This window comes from Clytia hemisphaerica, unplaced genomic scaffold (assembly GCF_902728285.1).
Source record: "Clytia hemisphaerica strain Z4C2 unplaced genomic scaffold, Clytia hemisphaerica genome assembly, whole genome shotgun sequence".
Lineage (NCBI taxonomy): Eukaryota > Metazoa > Cnidaria > Hydrozoa > Leptothecata > Clytiidae > Clytia > Clytia hemisphaerica.
This window is the reverse complement of record NW_027104538.1, coordinates 465-15,772: the sequence shown is the minus strand read 5'-3', so window position 1 is coordinate 15,772 and position 15,308 is coordinate 465. Positions and strand designations below refer to the sequence as shown.

The window sequence follows — 15,308 nt, the reverse complement described above, 5'->3', positions numbered from 1 at the left end:
ATTTACTGTTTTCTTTATATCTGCATTGTATTACAATCACCAACCGGGTTGCACCCAGCAACCTATGGCGGATGAAGGTTTTCTATAAGGAGTGACAAGAGTTCGAATAAATAATGAGTTCTTGAAAGTAAAAAAAAAATCTGTTCTAAAAAGTGTATAAAACTGAATTGTAAAAAACTAATATAAAAATTGTATAAAACTATATAAAACTAAAATCTATAAAAACTGTAGAAAAATAAACTGTAGAAAAATAAACTGTAGAAAACTTGTTAAAAAAAAGATTTTAAAAAACTGTCGGTATAAATAAGCTGTATATAAAAAAATAATTTAATTCACATTGAAAGAGTTTTACGGAGAATATGTGCGGTACTTGTTAAAACTATTTTCTGTATTTCTTGTAGCTGTGGATTTCCAGGGATTTTCTCAACAAAGTCTTGAACACCCGTTCTCACTAGCCCAAGGGCCCCTACAATCACTGGTACTACTGTTGTTTTCAAATTCCACATTTTCTGGATCTCTATTTCAAGATCTTTGTACTTGCTTAGTTTATCAAACATCTTAACTGAAACATTTCTGTCACTGGGGACACTCATATCGATCAGTAAGCAAGTTCTCTTCTTCCGATCCTTCACTACAATGTCTGGTCTATTAGCCTTTATCGTTCTGTCTGTGTTGATTGGGAAATCCCACAAGATGGTGACATTCTTGGATTCAACTACAGCTGGTGGATGGTGTTCATACCAGAAAGATGCGTCAGTTTCGACTCCGTAATGCTTACAGATGCACCAGTGAAGGTATTGCCCAACACGGTCGTGGCGCTTCACATATTCATTTGGAGTCAGTACAGGACAACCAGAAACTAAATGGTCAATAGACTCAATATGTTTGTTACAAAATCTACAGTTAGGATCAGATCCATTTTTTAAGATGTTCGCCTGGTAGTTCCTAGTGAACAAACTTTGATCCTGGGCAGCTAGTATAAAGCCTTCCGTCTCTGCCTTCAGTCCTGAGCTCCTTAGCCACTGATGGGTTGCTTCTATATCTACATCAGCTTGGTGGCTTCAGTGATAGTACTGACCGTGCAGTGATTTCTGGCTCCATGTTTGCTCCAGCTTTTTTCTCCCTGCTAACTTGGCTTTGCATTTGATGGATTTGGCAATTTTGGTAGCAGGCTGGTCTAAACCGACGTCAGGTTCGGTGTTAATATGTAATTCCCGGGCATATTTGTTTGCTTCTTTGACGATGGAATTGGAAGTTTTGTTCTGTTCGTGCCTGTGTACAAGCGCCATCATCCAGTCACTCGAGCATTCAAGGTATTTACTCATTCCAATGGTTGCTATCTTGTAGGCTTGTTCTATCTGCAGAAGGCCTCTACCACCCTTGCTTCTCGGAAGGTATAGACGGTCAACGTCTGATTTTGGGTGCAGCATTCTGTTGCAAGTTAACAACTTTCTGGTCTTTCGATCCATTCTCTGTAAGTCTGCAATGTTCCAATTCAAGATACTAAAGCTATACTGTACTACCGGTATTGCAAGTGTGTTGATGGCTTGTATCCTATTTTTGGAGTTAAGCTCTGTTTTGAGGACTAACCTGATCCTTCTATAGTACTCTCTACGCACTTTTTCTTTCATGGTAGCATGTTGTATTCCCTCACCCTCGTTCACCCCAAGGTACTTGTACGTTTGCTCTGGATCTAATTCCTTGATGGAGTTGTCAAGATCAAGCAAAATATCAGATGTCTGGCGAATTCTACCCGAATGAAAGTAGCCTTTGCGCACTTGTCAAGGCCAAATTCCATCGAGATGTCTTTGCTAAATTGATGTACTGTGGTCAACAGTCCTTCAAGCTCACGATCATTTTTTGCAAATAGCTTCAAGTCATCCATGTAAAAAAGATGATTAATCTTCTTATCATACATCTGATATCCAGAGTTGGTGTTGTTCAGCTCGTTGGAAAGGGGAACAAGCGAAAGACAAAAAAGAAGAGGGGACAAAGAGTCTCCTTGGAAAATACCACGTTTTATTTTAAGGTAATTTGAATCAATAGTACCTTGCTGATGAGAAAGAAAGAGACGAGTTTCCCATTGCTTCATAGCTGTTTTCAGAAAATTGGTGATAATTGGGGAAACTTTGTAAAGATCTAGGGTTTTTAAAATCCAGTCGTGTGGTACACTATCAAAAGCTTTCCTATAATCTATCCAAGCTGTGCTAAGGTTTTTATTTTTCGCTCTACAACTTTCTAATATCATTCTGTCAATAAGTAGTTGGTCTTTGCAACCATATGAATTACGTTTACAACCTTTTTGCTCAGTGGGCAGAATAGAGTTATCTTCAAGAAAAGAGTACATTCTTTCTGTTAAAACAGATGTGAGAAGTTTATAGATGGTGTTAAGACAAGTGATAGGTCGGTAGTTATTGGGGTTTTTGGTATCCTCAGACTTTGGCAACAGGTAAGTAACGCCTTCTGTCAGCCATTCAGGGATACTGTTTGGGTTTCCAACAAGCTCATTCAAAAAGAAAGTAAGTACTCTGTGCATGGAAGGAAGATAGTTGAGCCAAAAGTTTTGAACTTTGTCAATCCCAGGAGATTTCCATTTCTGTGTCTTGCCTAAAGCAACGCGGACTTCTTCAACAGTAATTTCTTCCCATTCTTGTTCTTTTTTCCCTTTCATTCTTTCTTCTTCGCGTTCAATCCATGTTGCTTCTCTGTTGTAACTTTTTTTCTTTCCCCAGATATTATTCCAAAAGCCCTCAATATCTTCCTGTGATGGAGGTTCCTCAACTGAAATCTTTCCTTTCCCAATTTCTCTGTAAAACTTCTTTGCATCTGTGCTAAATACTTTATTTTGTCTGAAAAACTTTGTCCTTTTATCAAATCGTCGCATTCGCTGGGCTTTCAACTGCATTTTCTGCATAAGGTTTTCTTTAGCACAGAGAAGAGATGTCTCATCTTTAATTTGTAAAGCCCTTTTCAATTTTCTAGCCCTTCTGGTTTTAACCTCTACTCCTCTCACTAGCTCGTCTAAGATATATATATCTCGCAGAGAATCTATCTCGAGTTGAAGCTTTCTTTTCCATCTCGGGGCTTTATGAACATGAGTTCTTTTGTTTATTTTCTTGATTTTCACTCCTACACTAGTGGTTGTTGATTTAGCTGTGGCATAAATGAGGTCATTTAGTTGGGAGAGATCAAGTTCATCCATGTCAACCTCAGACAAAAGTATTTTCAAAGCACTGTCATATATCCTAACTCTAGTGTTATTTTTCAAAGTAAACTGTAATTTTGGGAGATTTTCTCTGTCAGTAAAGTCAATACTATTAACACGACTAAACTCGCGAATGATGTCATCTCTGGCCTCGGCAATTTCTTCTTTATGTTCTTCAACAAACAAATCGTTCAGCTTCTTCTGCCCTCTCTACAATAAAATCAAAAGTTTCTTGTTCTGGATTCCTAACCCTTTCCATTATCTCGTTTATTAATTTCGCCTTAGCGAAAGTATTGTGATAGACTTTTTGTGGTGAAGTTGGAGAAAAATGTAGAAAACGAAAGTAGTCGGGTGGATAGACTCACTAAATTTAACTATCAGTTATGTATCACAAATTTTTACAAGCTAGTTTAACCACGGAATCTTTTCGCGCGTTTTCTAAAAATTACGTCATGAATACTTTACTGGCCTAGTACTGTGGAGAATGAATGCCAACGGCTGTGAACTGCCTAATTAGCTCCACAGTTTAGAGCGTACGGCTGTCCTCCAAAGTAATTCAAGCTTGAACATTGAAACATTTTTGGAAATTTTCTAGAAGGTTACGTTGTTAACGTTTCAGTGTATCAAATTCTTGCAAAATAGTGGAACTCAAAATATTACAAATCAGGAAGAAATAGTAAGTATAAACTTTCAATTTGCTTTTCCAGTTCCACATAGAGTTATTTATCTGGTGGATCTGTTTCAAGCACCTTTTTTGCCCTTTCACATAGTGAGGCTGAGGCACTTTTTTTTGCCCTTCAGATTTATCTGCACCGCTTCCGGGCTGCTGAATTTGATTGAGGTATTTTTTTTTTGTCCTTCAGATTTAAGCACTGTATTGGCCACTGAATCTGACTGAGGCACCCCGTGGCCAGGGCAAGTTATATCTTGTGCCTGCGACCGAACAAGCTGTACGATATCGACAGCTCTAAATAAATATATAACAACAACAACTAACATAGTATAGATATACTTAAATTGTCGGTTCACTTTTCACAGTTCACAGCTGTTTTTTTATAAATCTTTATTATTATAGATTGAATTTTTTAAGAGATACTTTACACCATCAGACTTGTAAAAAATATTTTAGTCAGAGGAGAGACAAAGGTTTTATTTTTATTTTGCAGCGTTTCTGTGTGATACAAAAAAAGATATCAATTGTATTGTACCGTGACGTATAGGAAGCTTTGCTTTCACAGCTCAAAGAAACATGAAATGTATCACTAAATCTATTGTTCTTGGTTCTGAACTTTCCAATGATGCTCTCTCAAAACTATTGAGACCTGTTCGTTTCGTAGAACTTTTAACCCTCCTATGTTTTGCGATCCCAAAATCATTTGAACCAACAGAGGTTTTCACACCTTTAGATTTTAATTGGTTTTCAAGAAATGGAATTTTTGTTGAGTATCCCAATGCAGTGCACAAATTAGGAGATGAAAGCCTTATTTTTCTCAAAGTGAATAACACACTTCTACTATCAGGTGATGTAGAACTTAACCCTGGTCCTAGTGTTCAAGGTTCTTTTCATCAGGGTAACCGTAAATTCGGTGAGACAGCAGGTATTCAATGCTCGTCAAATTGTTTTTTTGCTATTTGCTATGCCCAATTTAGAAAATTATCATTGTGGAAGACTCATGATTGGATTACGTTTTAGACCAAGGCGATCTGAATTTCAAAAAGCTGGGTATCGTTGGTAACTCCCCATATATTGAAGAGTTTTCAAGATCTATTGATATAGGAGGAAGTATGTGTGCACTAAATTTCAATATTTTTGAAGGTTATTTTGAGACTGATAATATTACGGTAAATTTTGTTCAGGAGGAACTCCTATTGCAGCATTCTGGTGCAGTTTTAGTGATAGCTGGAAATTGCTTAGCTGTAATGCACTACAACAAAAATTATTTTCTTTTTGACTCGCATAGCAGAGACTCTGAAGGCCATCAAATTGAAAGCGGAATTGGAACTTCTGTTCTTTTAAAGTTTGACAGGTTACAAGAAATTAAACAGTATATAAGATCTGAGTATAAGAACACAAATCTTTTTAACATTATTTATCTCAAAACTGATTTTTGTAATGACAAAAATATAAAAAGTACTAAAGTCTGTCTCGAAATAATTTGCAGCTGGAGAAAAAAATGGCTGTAACTTTTGATAGAATTCGAATCAAGTTGCAGTTTTGTGCTCGTTAAAAAGATATTCGTGAGTGGAATATTATCAAGTAAAAAAATTGAGAAAAAAAAGGAAAATGGAAATGAAAAATGAAGAAGAAAAAAATCAGCTTCTTGTAGAAATGTAGTATAATTATCATTTTCACAGGAGTGACTCTTCAATCTTAGATCATCATCACTGTGAAAAAATTTTTCAAAAATATTCATTCAATCAAAAGATATCAAACAAAGTTTATTGCTGGTTGATCGACAAAAGGCAGGTTTTTTCGTTTTTTTTGTCGTTTTTTACTACTTTATAGAGTCAACCAGCAATAAATTTTGTTTGATATCTTTTGATTGAATGAATATTTTTGAAAAATTTTTTCACAGTGATTGATAATGATTTAAGATTGAAGAATTTTTTCTTCTTCATTTTTCATTTTCATTTTCCTTTTTTTTTCTCAATTTTTTTACTTGATAATATTCCACTCACGAATATCTTTTTAACGAGCACAAAACCGCAACTTGATTCGAATTCTATCAAAAGTTACAGCCATTTTTTTCTCCAGCTGCAAATTATTTCGAGACAGACTTTATTTCGACAGAAGTCATACGTAGACAAAGAAATGCTTCATATAAGAGATCAGTCGAGAAAATCAAAGGCACTGAAAAGTATAAAGATTTATTGCAACAAAAAAATGTTTCTCTTAAAAGGTTACGTGAAAAAATTCAAGGCACTGATAAGCATGAACAAGAAAAGGAGAAGAAAAGACAGCGTCTAGAATTGATTAAAGGATCAGAAAAACATGAAAATGAAAAGGAAAATAAGCGTAGCGCTGCAAAATCTCTTTATAACTATAACAAAAAACTGAATTTAGGAAAAAGGGTTGAGAATTTCAAGCAGAAAAAACAAGACGGTCCGTATTTTATATGTGTAATATGTAACCGAGGCTTGTATAAAAAAGGAGTAATTACTTTTGATGAAAAGAAGTACACAATTGGCCTTGACGATTTGGAAATTGATCCTATTGCCTCCTATGACAGCAATTTCTATATATGTAAAACTTGTCATAAAAAACTAATTAAAAATGAAATTCCATGTCAATCTGTTTCTAATAAACTCCAAGTTTTTAATCTCCCTGACCATTTGAGTGATATAAGAAAACTGGAAAGAATTTTAGTAGCACAGCGGATTTTATTTTCCAAAGTCATGATCATGCGCAAAGGGGAATTCCCTAAATTGCAGGGTGCTATATGCAATGTTCCGATAGAAACACCAAATGTATGTAAGGTTCTTCCTAGAGGAAATGATAGTAGTGGTATCGTAAATGTTGAATTGAAAAGGATAAGAGTATAAAAGACTTCGGTGTGAAGAAAATATTGCTCTCAACAAGTCAGGCGTCAGAAAATTTTTGAAATTTTAGATTTTTTAGTCAATAATAACCCATTATACCATGATATTAATATAGATATGTCAGCTATTGATCAAATCATTGTCAATAATGAACAAAACACTAATTTGAGTGATTCCTTGTCAACAAATAGTTCTCGCAATGATGTAAGGTTTATTGATGATTCAACAGTTTGTCTGATAATCAAGCCCTTCGAAGAGCCATTGGAAAATGAATTTGAGTCTGACGATCCACTCAGTCAATATCGCTCTGCGACATGTGAAACAGTAATCGTATCTGAAGTACCTAATGTAATCGTGGATGATGAAAATGCAATTTTGGCTCCTGGTGAAGGTCAAACCCCTAATTCGTTAACTAATGATGAATTTTGTGAAGAATTAGCTCATCCACATCTATTTCCTACTGGCAAATTTGGGTATAATGTCAAAAGAGATATCAAATTGTCACCGACTAAATATTTTAATCAACGCTTACCAAATTTTAGCCAAAAGTTTGCCTCAGATTCTGATTATATTTTTTTTGCTATGAAAACATTGCTACAGTTTAACCTTAGAAGTAAAATCAACATTGCCATAAAAATTACCAATTTAACTGCAGGGATGCTTGCAAGCAACTTTAATGATATGATTCAAAACTGTGTAGCGTCTGATAATGCTTACAAATTTATGAGTAATATCAAGGGAACACCTGCGTATTGGCAACATATGTTATCTGATGTTCTTGCTATGGTTAAGCAACTTGGTGTTCCAACTTACTTTTTAACGTTGTCTTGTGCGGATCTCCGCTGGGAGGAATTCATAACCATTATAAGGAGATTGGCCGGGGAGCCTGATACTAATCATGAACTTCTTGATTACAACACCAGGTGTGCGTTACTAAATAGCAACCCTGTTGTGTTAGTGCGTCAATATCAATATAGAAAAGAATTATTTTTTAAAGAGGTTGTAATGGATGGGCAACTTGGAAAAATTACATACTACGCACTTAGAGTCGAATTTACATTCAGGGGTAGTCCACATGACCACTGTTTACTTTGGGCAAAAGATGTCCCGAAGCTTGAAGATGGAAAAGAGAATTACATTGAACATATAGATAGTGTCATATCTGCTAATGTTCCGGACAGAGATGAAAACCCCCGAACTATGGAATCTGGTGACAAAATATCAAATTCACTCTCATTCACGCACATGCAGCAAGTATCGAAAGGATGAATGCAGATTTATTTCGGAAAACTTTTTTTAAGCGCACCATTTTGTCTGAACCACTTTCAGAGAATTTACCTGAAGATGAAAAACATGAAATATTAGTTTCTCGAAACAACGCAATCCAAACTGTTCAAGAATATATTGACACAAATTTACATCCAAAAAAAAGAAATATTTTGAATCCTGATAAGCCTGATTTTATTGAAATTGGAACTATAGACTCAATTTTAGAATCTCTAGGGCTAACATATGATCAATATGAATATTATTTGTCAATATCACCTGATAAAGATCAACATTTATTTTTAAAACGTGACGCGTATTCCTGTTTTGTTAATAATTATTTTGCGGAAGGTCTAATGGCATGGGAAGCCAATATAGACATCCAGCCCGTTTTCAATGCGTACAAAGCAGTTACATATATGTGTGCTTATTTTTCCAAAAGCGAAGAGAAATGTTCCACTGCAATGCAAGAAGCACTAAAACAGGCCAATGATTCAAATGACAGTCAGTATGAAAAAATGTCTAAAATTGCAAAAGTATACAACTCTAATAGAGAGTGCTCAATACAGGAGGCAGTTTATTTAACCATGCCTGAATTATGGCTCAGAAAATGTTTTCCTGCTATTTCTTTTGTAAATACTAACTTACCTGATCAAAGATACAGAATTTTCAAGTCCAAAGAAGAAATCGAGGAGTTACCTGAGGATTCAGATGATCTTTTTAAGCGGAATATGCTCAATAGATATATAGACCGTCCAAACACTGGCATATTTAATAAAATGTGTTACGCTACTTTTTGTGCTAACTATACTTTAGACACTAGAAATCCTATTAATGTGGAAAATGACTGGCAGCCAACTGTTTTAGATGATTCTGTCAGCGGTGTAAATCACCAAGATCCTCAGACACTTCCTAAAGTGATGCCATTAATGAACAGTAAGGAAAAACTCAAGCTAAGAAAATCCCTAAAGTTTTGAGATATTACACTCCAAATAAACACAAGCATCCTGAAAAATTTGCTCACCACATATTGATGTTATTTTATCCCTTTCGATCAGATGAAACAGATCTTCAAGTTGATGGATCCTTTGTTGTGAAACTAAATATGGATGAAGTAAATACCACAGTCAATGAAAATAAACAGATTTTTGAACCTGATGGTGATCTTGTTGATTTGGTATTGCAAAACTATCGAAACGACATGGTTAACAATCAAGATGCATTTGCGCAACAAGAAAATGATGAAGTGCTTGACTTAATGAATAACTTCCAAGATTCATCCGAAGACGAAGATGAAAATGTTAATGAAGAACCAACTTTTGCGCCCTTCACACAAACACGACACAGCTTCCAGTCTGATGAAGAGATTAATGCCCAGAGAAAACTCCAAGTTTTTAATCTCCCTGACCATTTGAGTGATATAAGAAAACTGGAAAGAATTTTAGTAGCACAGCGGATTTTATTTTCCAAAGTCATGATCATGCGCAAAGGGGAATTCCCTAAATTGCAGGGTGCTATATGCAATGTTCCGATAGAAACACCAAATGTATGTAAGGTTCTTCCTAGAGGAAATGATAGTAGTGGTATCGTAAATGTTGAATTGAAAAGGAAGTTATCCTATAAAAACCCTGTTATTTCTCAACAAGTCAGGCGTCAAAAATTTTTGAAATTTTAGATTTTTTAGTCAATAATAACCCATTATACCATGATATTAATATAGATATGTCAGCTATTGATCAAATCATTGTCAATAATGAACAAAACACTAATTTGAGTGATTCCTTGTCAACAAATAGTTCTCGCAATGATGTAAGGTTTATTGATGATTCAACAGTTTGTCTGATAATCAAGCCCTTCGAAGAGCCATTGGAAAATGAATTTGAGTCTGACGATCCACTCAGTCAATATCGCTCTGCGACATGTGAAACAGTAATCGTATCTGAAGTACCTAATGTAATCGTGGATGATGAAAATGCAATTTTGGCTCCTGGTGAAGGTCAAACCCCTAATTCGTTAACTAATGATGAATTTTGTGAAGAATTAGCTCATCCACATCTATTTCCTACTGGCAAATTTGGGTATAATGTCAAAAGAGATATCAAATTGTCACCGACTAAATATTTTAATCAACGCTTACCAAATTTTAGCCAAAAGTTTGCCTCAGATTCTGATTATATTTTTTTTGCTATGAAAACATTGCTACAGTTTAACCTTAGAAGTAAAATCAACATTGCCATAAAAATTACCAATTCAAATTTAACTGCAGGGATGCTTGCAAGCAACTTTAATGATATGATTCAAAACTGTGTAGCGTCTGATAATGCTTACAAATTTATGAGTAATATCAAGGGAACACCTGCGTATTGGCAACATATGTTATCTGATGTTCTTGCTATGGTTAAGCAACTTGGTGTTCCAACTTACTTTTTAACGTTGTCTTGTGCGGATCTCCGCTGGGAGGAATTCATAACCATTATAAGGAGATTGGCCGGGGAGCCTGATACTAATCATGAACTTCTTGATTACAACACCAGGTGTGTGCGTTACTAAATAGCAACCCTGTTGTGTTAGTGCGTCAATATCAATATAGAAAAGAATTATTTTTTAAAGAGGTTGTAATGGATGGGCAACTTGGAAAATTACATACTACGCACTTAGAGTCGAATTTACATTCAGGGGTAGTCCACATGACCACTGTTTACTTTGGGCAAAAGATGTCCCGAAGCTTGAAGATGGAAAAGAGAATTACATTGAACATATAGATAGTGTCATATCTGCTAATGTTCCGGACAGAGATGAAAACCCCGAACTATGGAATCTGGTGACAAAATATCAAATTCACTCTCATTCACGCACATGCAGCAAGTATCGAAAGGATGAATGCAGATTTAATTTCGGAAAACTTTTTTGTAAGCGCACCATTTTGTCTGAACCACTTTCAGAGAATTTACCTGAAGATGAAAAACATGAAATATTAGTTTCTCGAAACAACGCAATCCAAACTGTTCAAGAAATATTGACACAAATTTACATCCAAAAAAAAGAAATATTTGAATCCTGATAAGCCTGATTTTATTGAAATTGGAACTATAGACTCATTTTAGAATCTCTAGGGCTAACATATGATCAATATGAATATTATTTGTCAATATCACCTGATAAAGATCAACATTTATTTTTAAAACGTGACGCGTATTCCTGTTTTGTTAATAATTATTTTGCGGAAGGTCTAATGGCATGGGAAGCCAATATAGACATCCAGCCCGTTTTCAATGCGTACAAAGCAGTTACATATATGTGTGCTTATTTTTCCAAAAGCGAAGAGAAATGTTCCACTGCAATGCAAGAAGCACTAAAACAGGCCAATGATTCAAATGACAGTCAGTATGAAAAAATGTCTAAAATTGCAAAAGTATACAACTCTAATAGAGAGTGCTCAATACAGGAGGCAGTTTTATTTAACCATGCCTGAATTATGGCTCAGAAAATGTTTTCCTGCTATTTCTTTTGTAATACTAACTTACCTGATCAAAGATACAGAATTTTCAAGTCCAAAGAAGAAATCGAGGAGTTACCTGAGGATTCAGATGATCTTTTTAAGCGGAATATGCTCAATAGATATATAGACCGTCCAAACACTGGCATATTTAATAACATGTGTTACGCTACTTTTTGTGCTAACTATACTTTAGACACTAGAAATCCTATTAATGTGGAAAATGACTGGCAGCCAACTGTTTTAGATGATTCTGTCAGCGGTGTAAATCACCAAGATCCTCAGACACTTCCTAAAGTGATGCCATTAATGAACAGTAAGGAAAAACTCAAGCTAAGAAAAATCCCTAAAGTTTTGAGATATTACACTCCAAATAAACACAAGCATCCTGAAAAATTTGCTCACCACATATTGATGTTATTTTATCCCTTTCGATCAGATGAAACAGATCTTCAAGTTGATGGATCCTTTGTTGTGAAACTAAATATGGATGAAGTAAATACCACAGTCAATGAAAATAAACAGATTTTTGAACCTGATGGTGATCTTGTTGATTTGGTATTGCAAAACTATCGAAACGACATGGTTAACAATCAAGATGCATTTGCGCAACAAGAAAATGATGAAGTGCTTGACTTAATGAATAACTTCCAAGATTCATCCGAAGACGAAGATGAAAATGTTAATGAAGAACCAACTTTTGCGCCCTTCACACAAACACGACACAGCTTCCAGTCTGATGAAGAGATTAATGCCCACATCATATCTTTGAATTCTAAACAAAGAGACATTTTTGATGTAGTACTGGATTGGGGTAAAAAATTTGTTCAAAACTCAAAGTGTACACAACCTGTACAACTAGAGCCGATAAGGATGTTCCTAACAGGTGGTGCAGGTGTAGGAAAATCACACTTAATAAAATGTATTTTCAACTGTTTATCCAAGGTACTTGCTATAAAGGTCAGGAACTTGAAAATCCACGCATAATTAAGTTAGCACCAACAGGAATTGCTGCCATAAACATTTCTGGAACTACGATACATACTGGGTTGAGTATCCCCGTTGGAAAATTTAAACCCATGGGTCAAAAGCAGCAGAATGCCATCAGAAACAAGCTATTACATGTTCAATTGATAATAATTGATGAGATATCCATGGTTTCATCTAAACAACTCTTGAATATCCATACAAGAATTTGTCAAATTTTTGGATTACAAGATGATAAAGCCCCACCATTCGCTGGAAAAAGCATATTGTTTGTGGTGACCTTTACCAATTACCACCAATCATGCCACCACCCATATATTCATCAGGAAAAAGCAGAAAAAGCACTACTGTTGATTCATTTGATTTATGGCATTCATTCAAACTTGCAGAACTTGACGAAATTATGCGTCAAAAAGATGACATGGACTTTATTGATCATTTGAATGATGTTAGAGTTGGCGAACTGGATACAAATGGAGAGGACTTAATTAAATCTAGAATGATAGCTCGAGACAACCCCAACTATCCTATAGAATCTTTACATTTGTTTGCTGAAAATGCCACTGTTAATCTTCACAACAGTCAAAGGCTAGACACTCTACCATCTCAAATGATAAGTATGGAAGCTTTAGATATCTATCCAAGAGGTCTTACTGAATCTCAAATTAGAAAGGTTAAAAACATGGGCCCAAGCGACACTGGTGGTTTGCTATTTCAGTTAGAATTGAAAATCGGTGCAAGAGTAATGTTAATTTCTAATATTGATATCGAGGATAGGTTGATTAACGGTCAACTGGGTACTGTTAACAAAGTTAATGTCAGAAACAACAGAGTAGAGCAAATTTATGTGAAGTTTGATGATATACAAGCTGGGCTGAAAGCTCAAAGTAAGGATCAATATGCTAGGGCTACTCAAACTGTTCCCCTCGAAAGAAGTGAAGCCAATTTTCCTTTTGACAAAAGAACGCAATGAGTTCTCCCAGTATCGCTCGAACACAATTTCCATTTAAATTAGCTTATGCTTGCACAGTGCATAAAGTACAGGGCTTGACCTTAGATTCTGTTGTTGTTAGTTTTGACCTTCGGGCACAAAGAAGATTCAATGCGGGACAAATGTATGTAGCAATGAGTAGAGTAAGGACTATAGATCGTTTGTATTTTACTGGTCAATACCGTCGAAAAGCTTTTGTCTGTAGTAAAGATGTTAGTGATGAATACTCAAGGTTGCGTCAAAATAAGATTGAATCGATAAAAGATGTTATAAGGTCAAACTCGACTTTGAATATTTGTTTGCTGAATACAAGATCCTTGAGACTGCATGCCATTGATATTCAGAAAGATAAGTTTTTGTACAAAAATGATCTGCTTTGTTTGACTGAAACACAAATGAGTTATGAGAATGACGAAGATACCCAAAATATAAGAGAACAGCTCTCAAATTATATTCTTAGTCACAATATTGATCAGCATAAGTTCAACAGCATTACAGTTTGTCATCCTCCCCTTTTTCTTGACATAACTGAATATGATCATTCTTCATGTTTTTCTCTTGTAAAATTTAGAAAAAAGGAGTTTTCTGACAAGGAATTTTCTGTTTTAGTTCTTTACAATAGCTCAAAAATTCACCGGGAGGTTTTTGCTTATACTCTTGCTCAATTTATTGAAAGACACGTTATTGATATCATTTTAGGTGACTTCAACACGGATGGATTTGAATTGGACAAACGTGAACAATTACTGGTTGAAGTTTTGTCGAATTACACTTTGATGACACGCTTCCCGACACACGTGGATGGGAAAATGCTGGATCATGTATGGGTACAAAAGGAGTTGTCAATCCATTATGATATTCAAGTGATACGAAAATGTGTGAATTGTCGGACCATGATGCTGTGAAGATATCTTTATCGAAAAAATAATTTGTAAGAATGCCAGGCGAGAACACTGCTGGTTAGAATACCCGCCAGAGAGAACACTGCTGGTAAGAATCCCCGCCAGAGGCAAGGCCCGGCGGGGATTTGGGGGTTTAGTGTAGGGGGATTTAGTGTAGGAGTAGGACCTTATTAACTACTCTGTGCTTAATTTTAGAGGAAGCTGATAAGCTAACATAGTTCGAACTCCCCCCTTATTTTTCTAAATGGGGGGGGTAGAGACCTTTCAAAATTTGCAAAAAGGGAGGGACAGTAAAAAAGGAAAAAGGGAGGGGTTGGATAGATGTTTTTAAATATTTTACCAACTAATTCAAAGGTTTTACAAGATTAGCAAGATATTCAAAAAGTATTTTGAAAGTCCACCACTTAATGAACTTTTTCTACCACACACAGGTTAGGAACTTTAAATTTAATTATTCACTGTCCTGTACTGTCTATTAAAACCCTTAGAAAAAATTGCCCAAAGGCGTGGTAAGTAGGGGTATTTTTCAAAAAGGAAGATCTTCAATGAGGGAGGGTACAGACCCATCTGCGAACTATGAGCTATTAGTAGATGCTTATAATAGAGGTAAGCTCTCTAAATATCGCAAAATATGCGTCGTCGAAGATTTCATTCATAAAGAAAAGGAAAAATTTTCAGATAGATAGGATACAAGAAGGAAATCTCATATATTTTGACAAATAATTAGATCCTTGCCAGTCTTCTAACAATTTCTTGGACCGATAATTTTCTGTTTTTAAGGTCAACAGGCAAAATTCTTAGATACTCGCGACACCCTTTTGAAAATAGAAAGTGTATAATGTATTAAATTTAGGCTACTCATGGACGGTGATTTAAAAGTCATTTTATAAAGAAGTAAAGGGACAAAAGCAATGCAAATTA

The 15,308-nt window shown here is 35.4% G+C and overlaps 1 protein-coding gene across 1 annotated transcript; it reads right to left on the bottom strand.

Annotated features, from left to right (window-relative positions):
• Window positions 1-332: 332 nt before the first annotated feature.
• Window positions 333-1,430, bottom strand: LOC136822567 (uncharacterized). Its single transcript, XM_067078832.1, has 2 exons — window positions 1,079-1,430; window positions 333-859 (listed from the first exon to the last, which is right to left on the bottom strand). Exons 1-2 carry the CDS (start codon window positions 1,428-1,430, stop codon window positions 333-335), a joined length of 879 nt encoding a protein of 292 aa, XP_066934933.1.
• Between the last annotated feature and the right edge of the window lie 13,878 nt (window positions 1,431-15,308).

Coding starts and splice junctions, on each gene's coding strand:
- LOC136822567 (XM_067078832.1), bottom strand. CDS start 1,430: ATGCTGCACCCAAAATCAGACGTTGACCGTCTATACCTTCCGAGAAGC. Junction 860..1,078: donor GAGCCAGAAATCACTGCACG/GTCAGTACTATC, acceptor TTGACCATTTAG/TTTCTGGTTGTCCTGTACTG.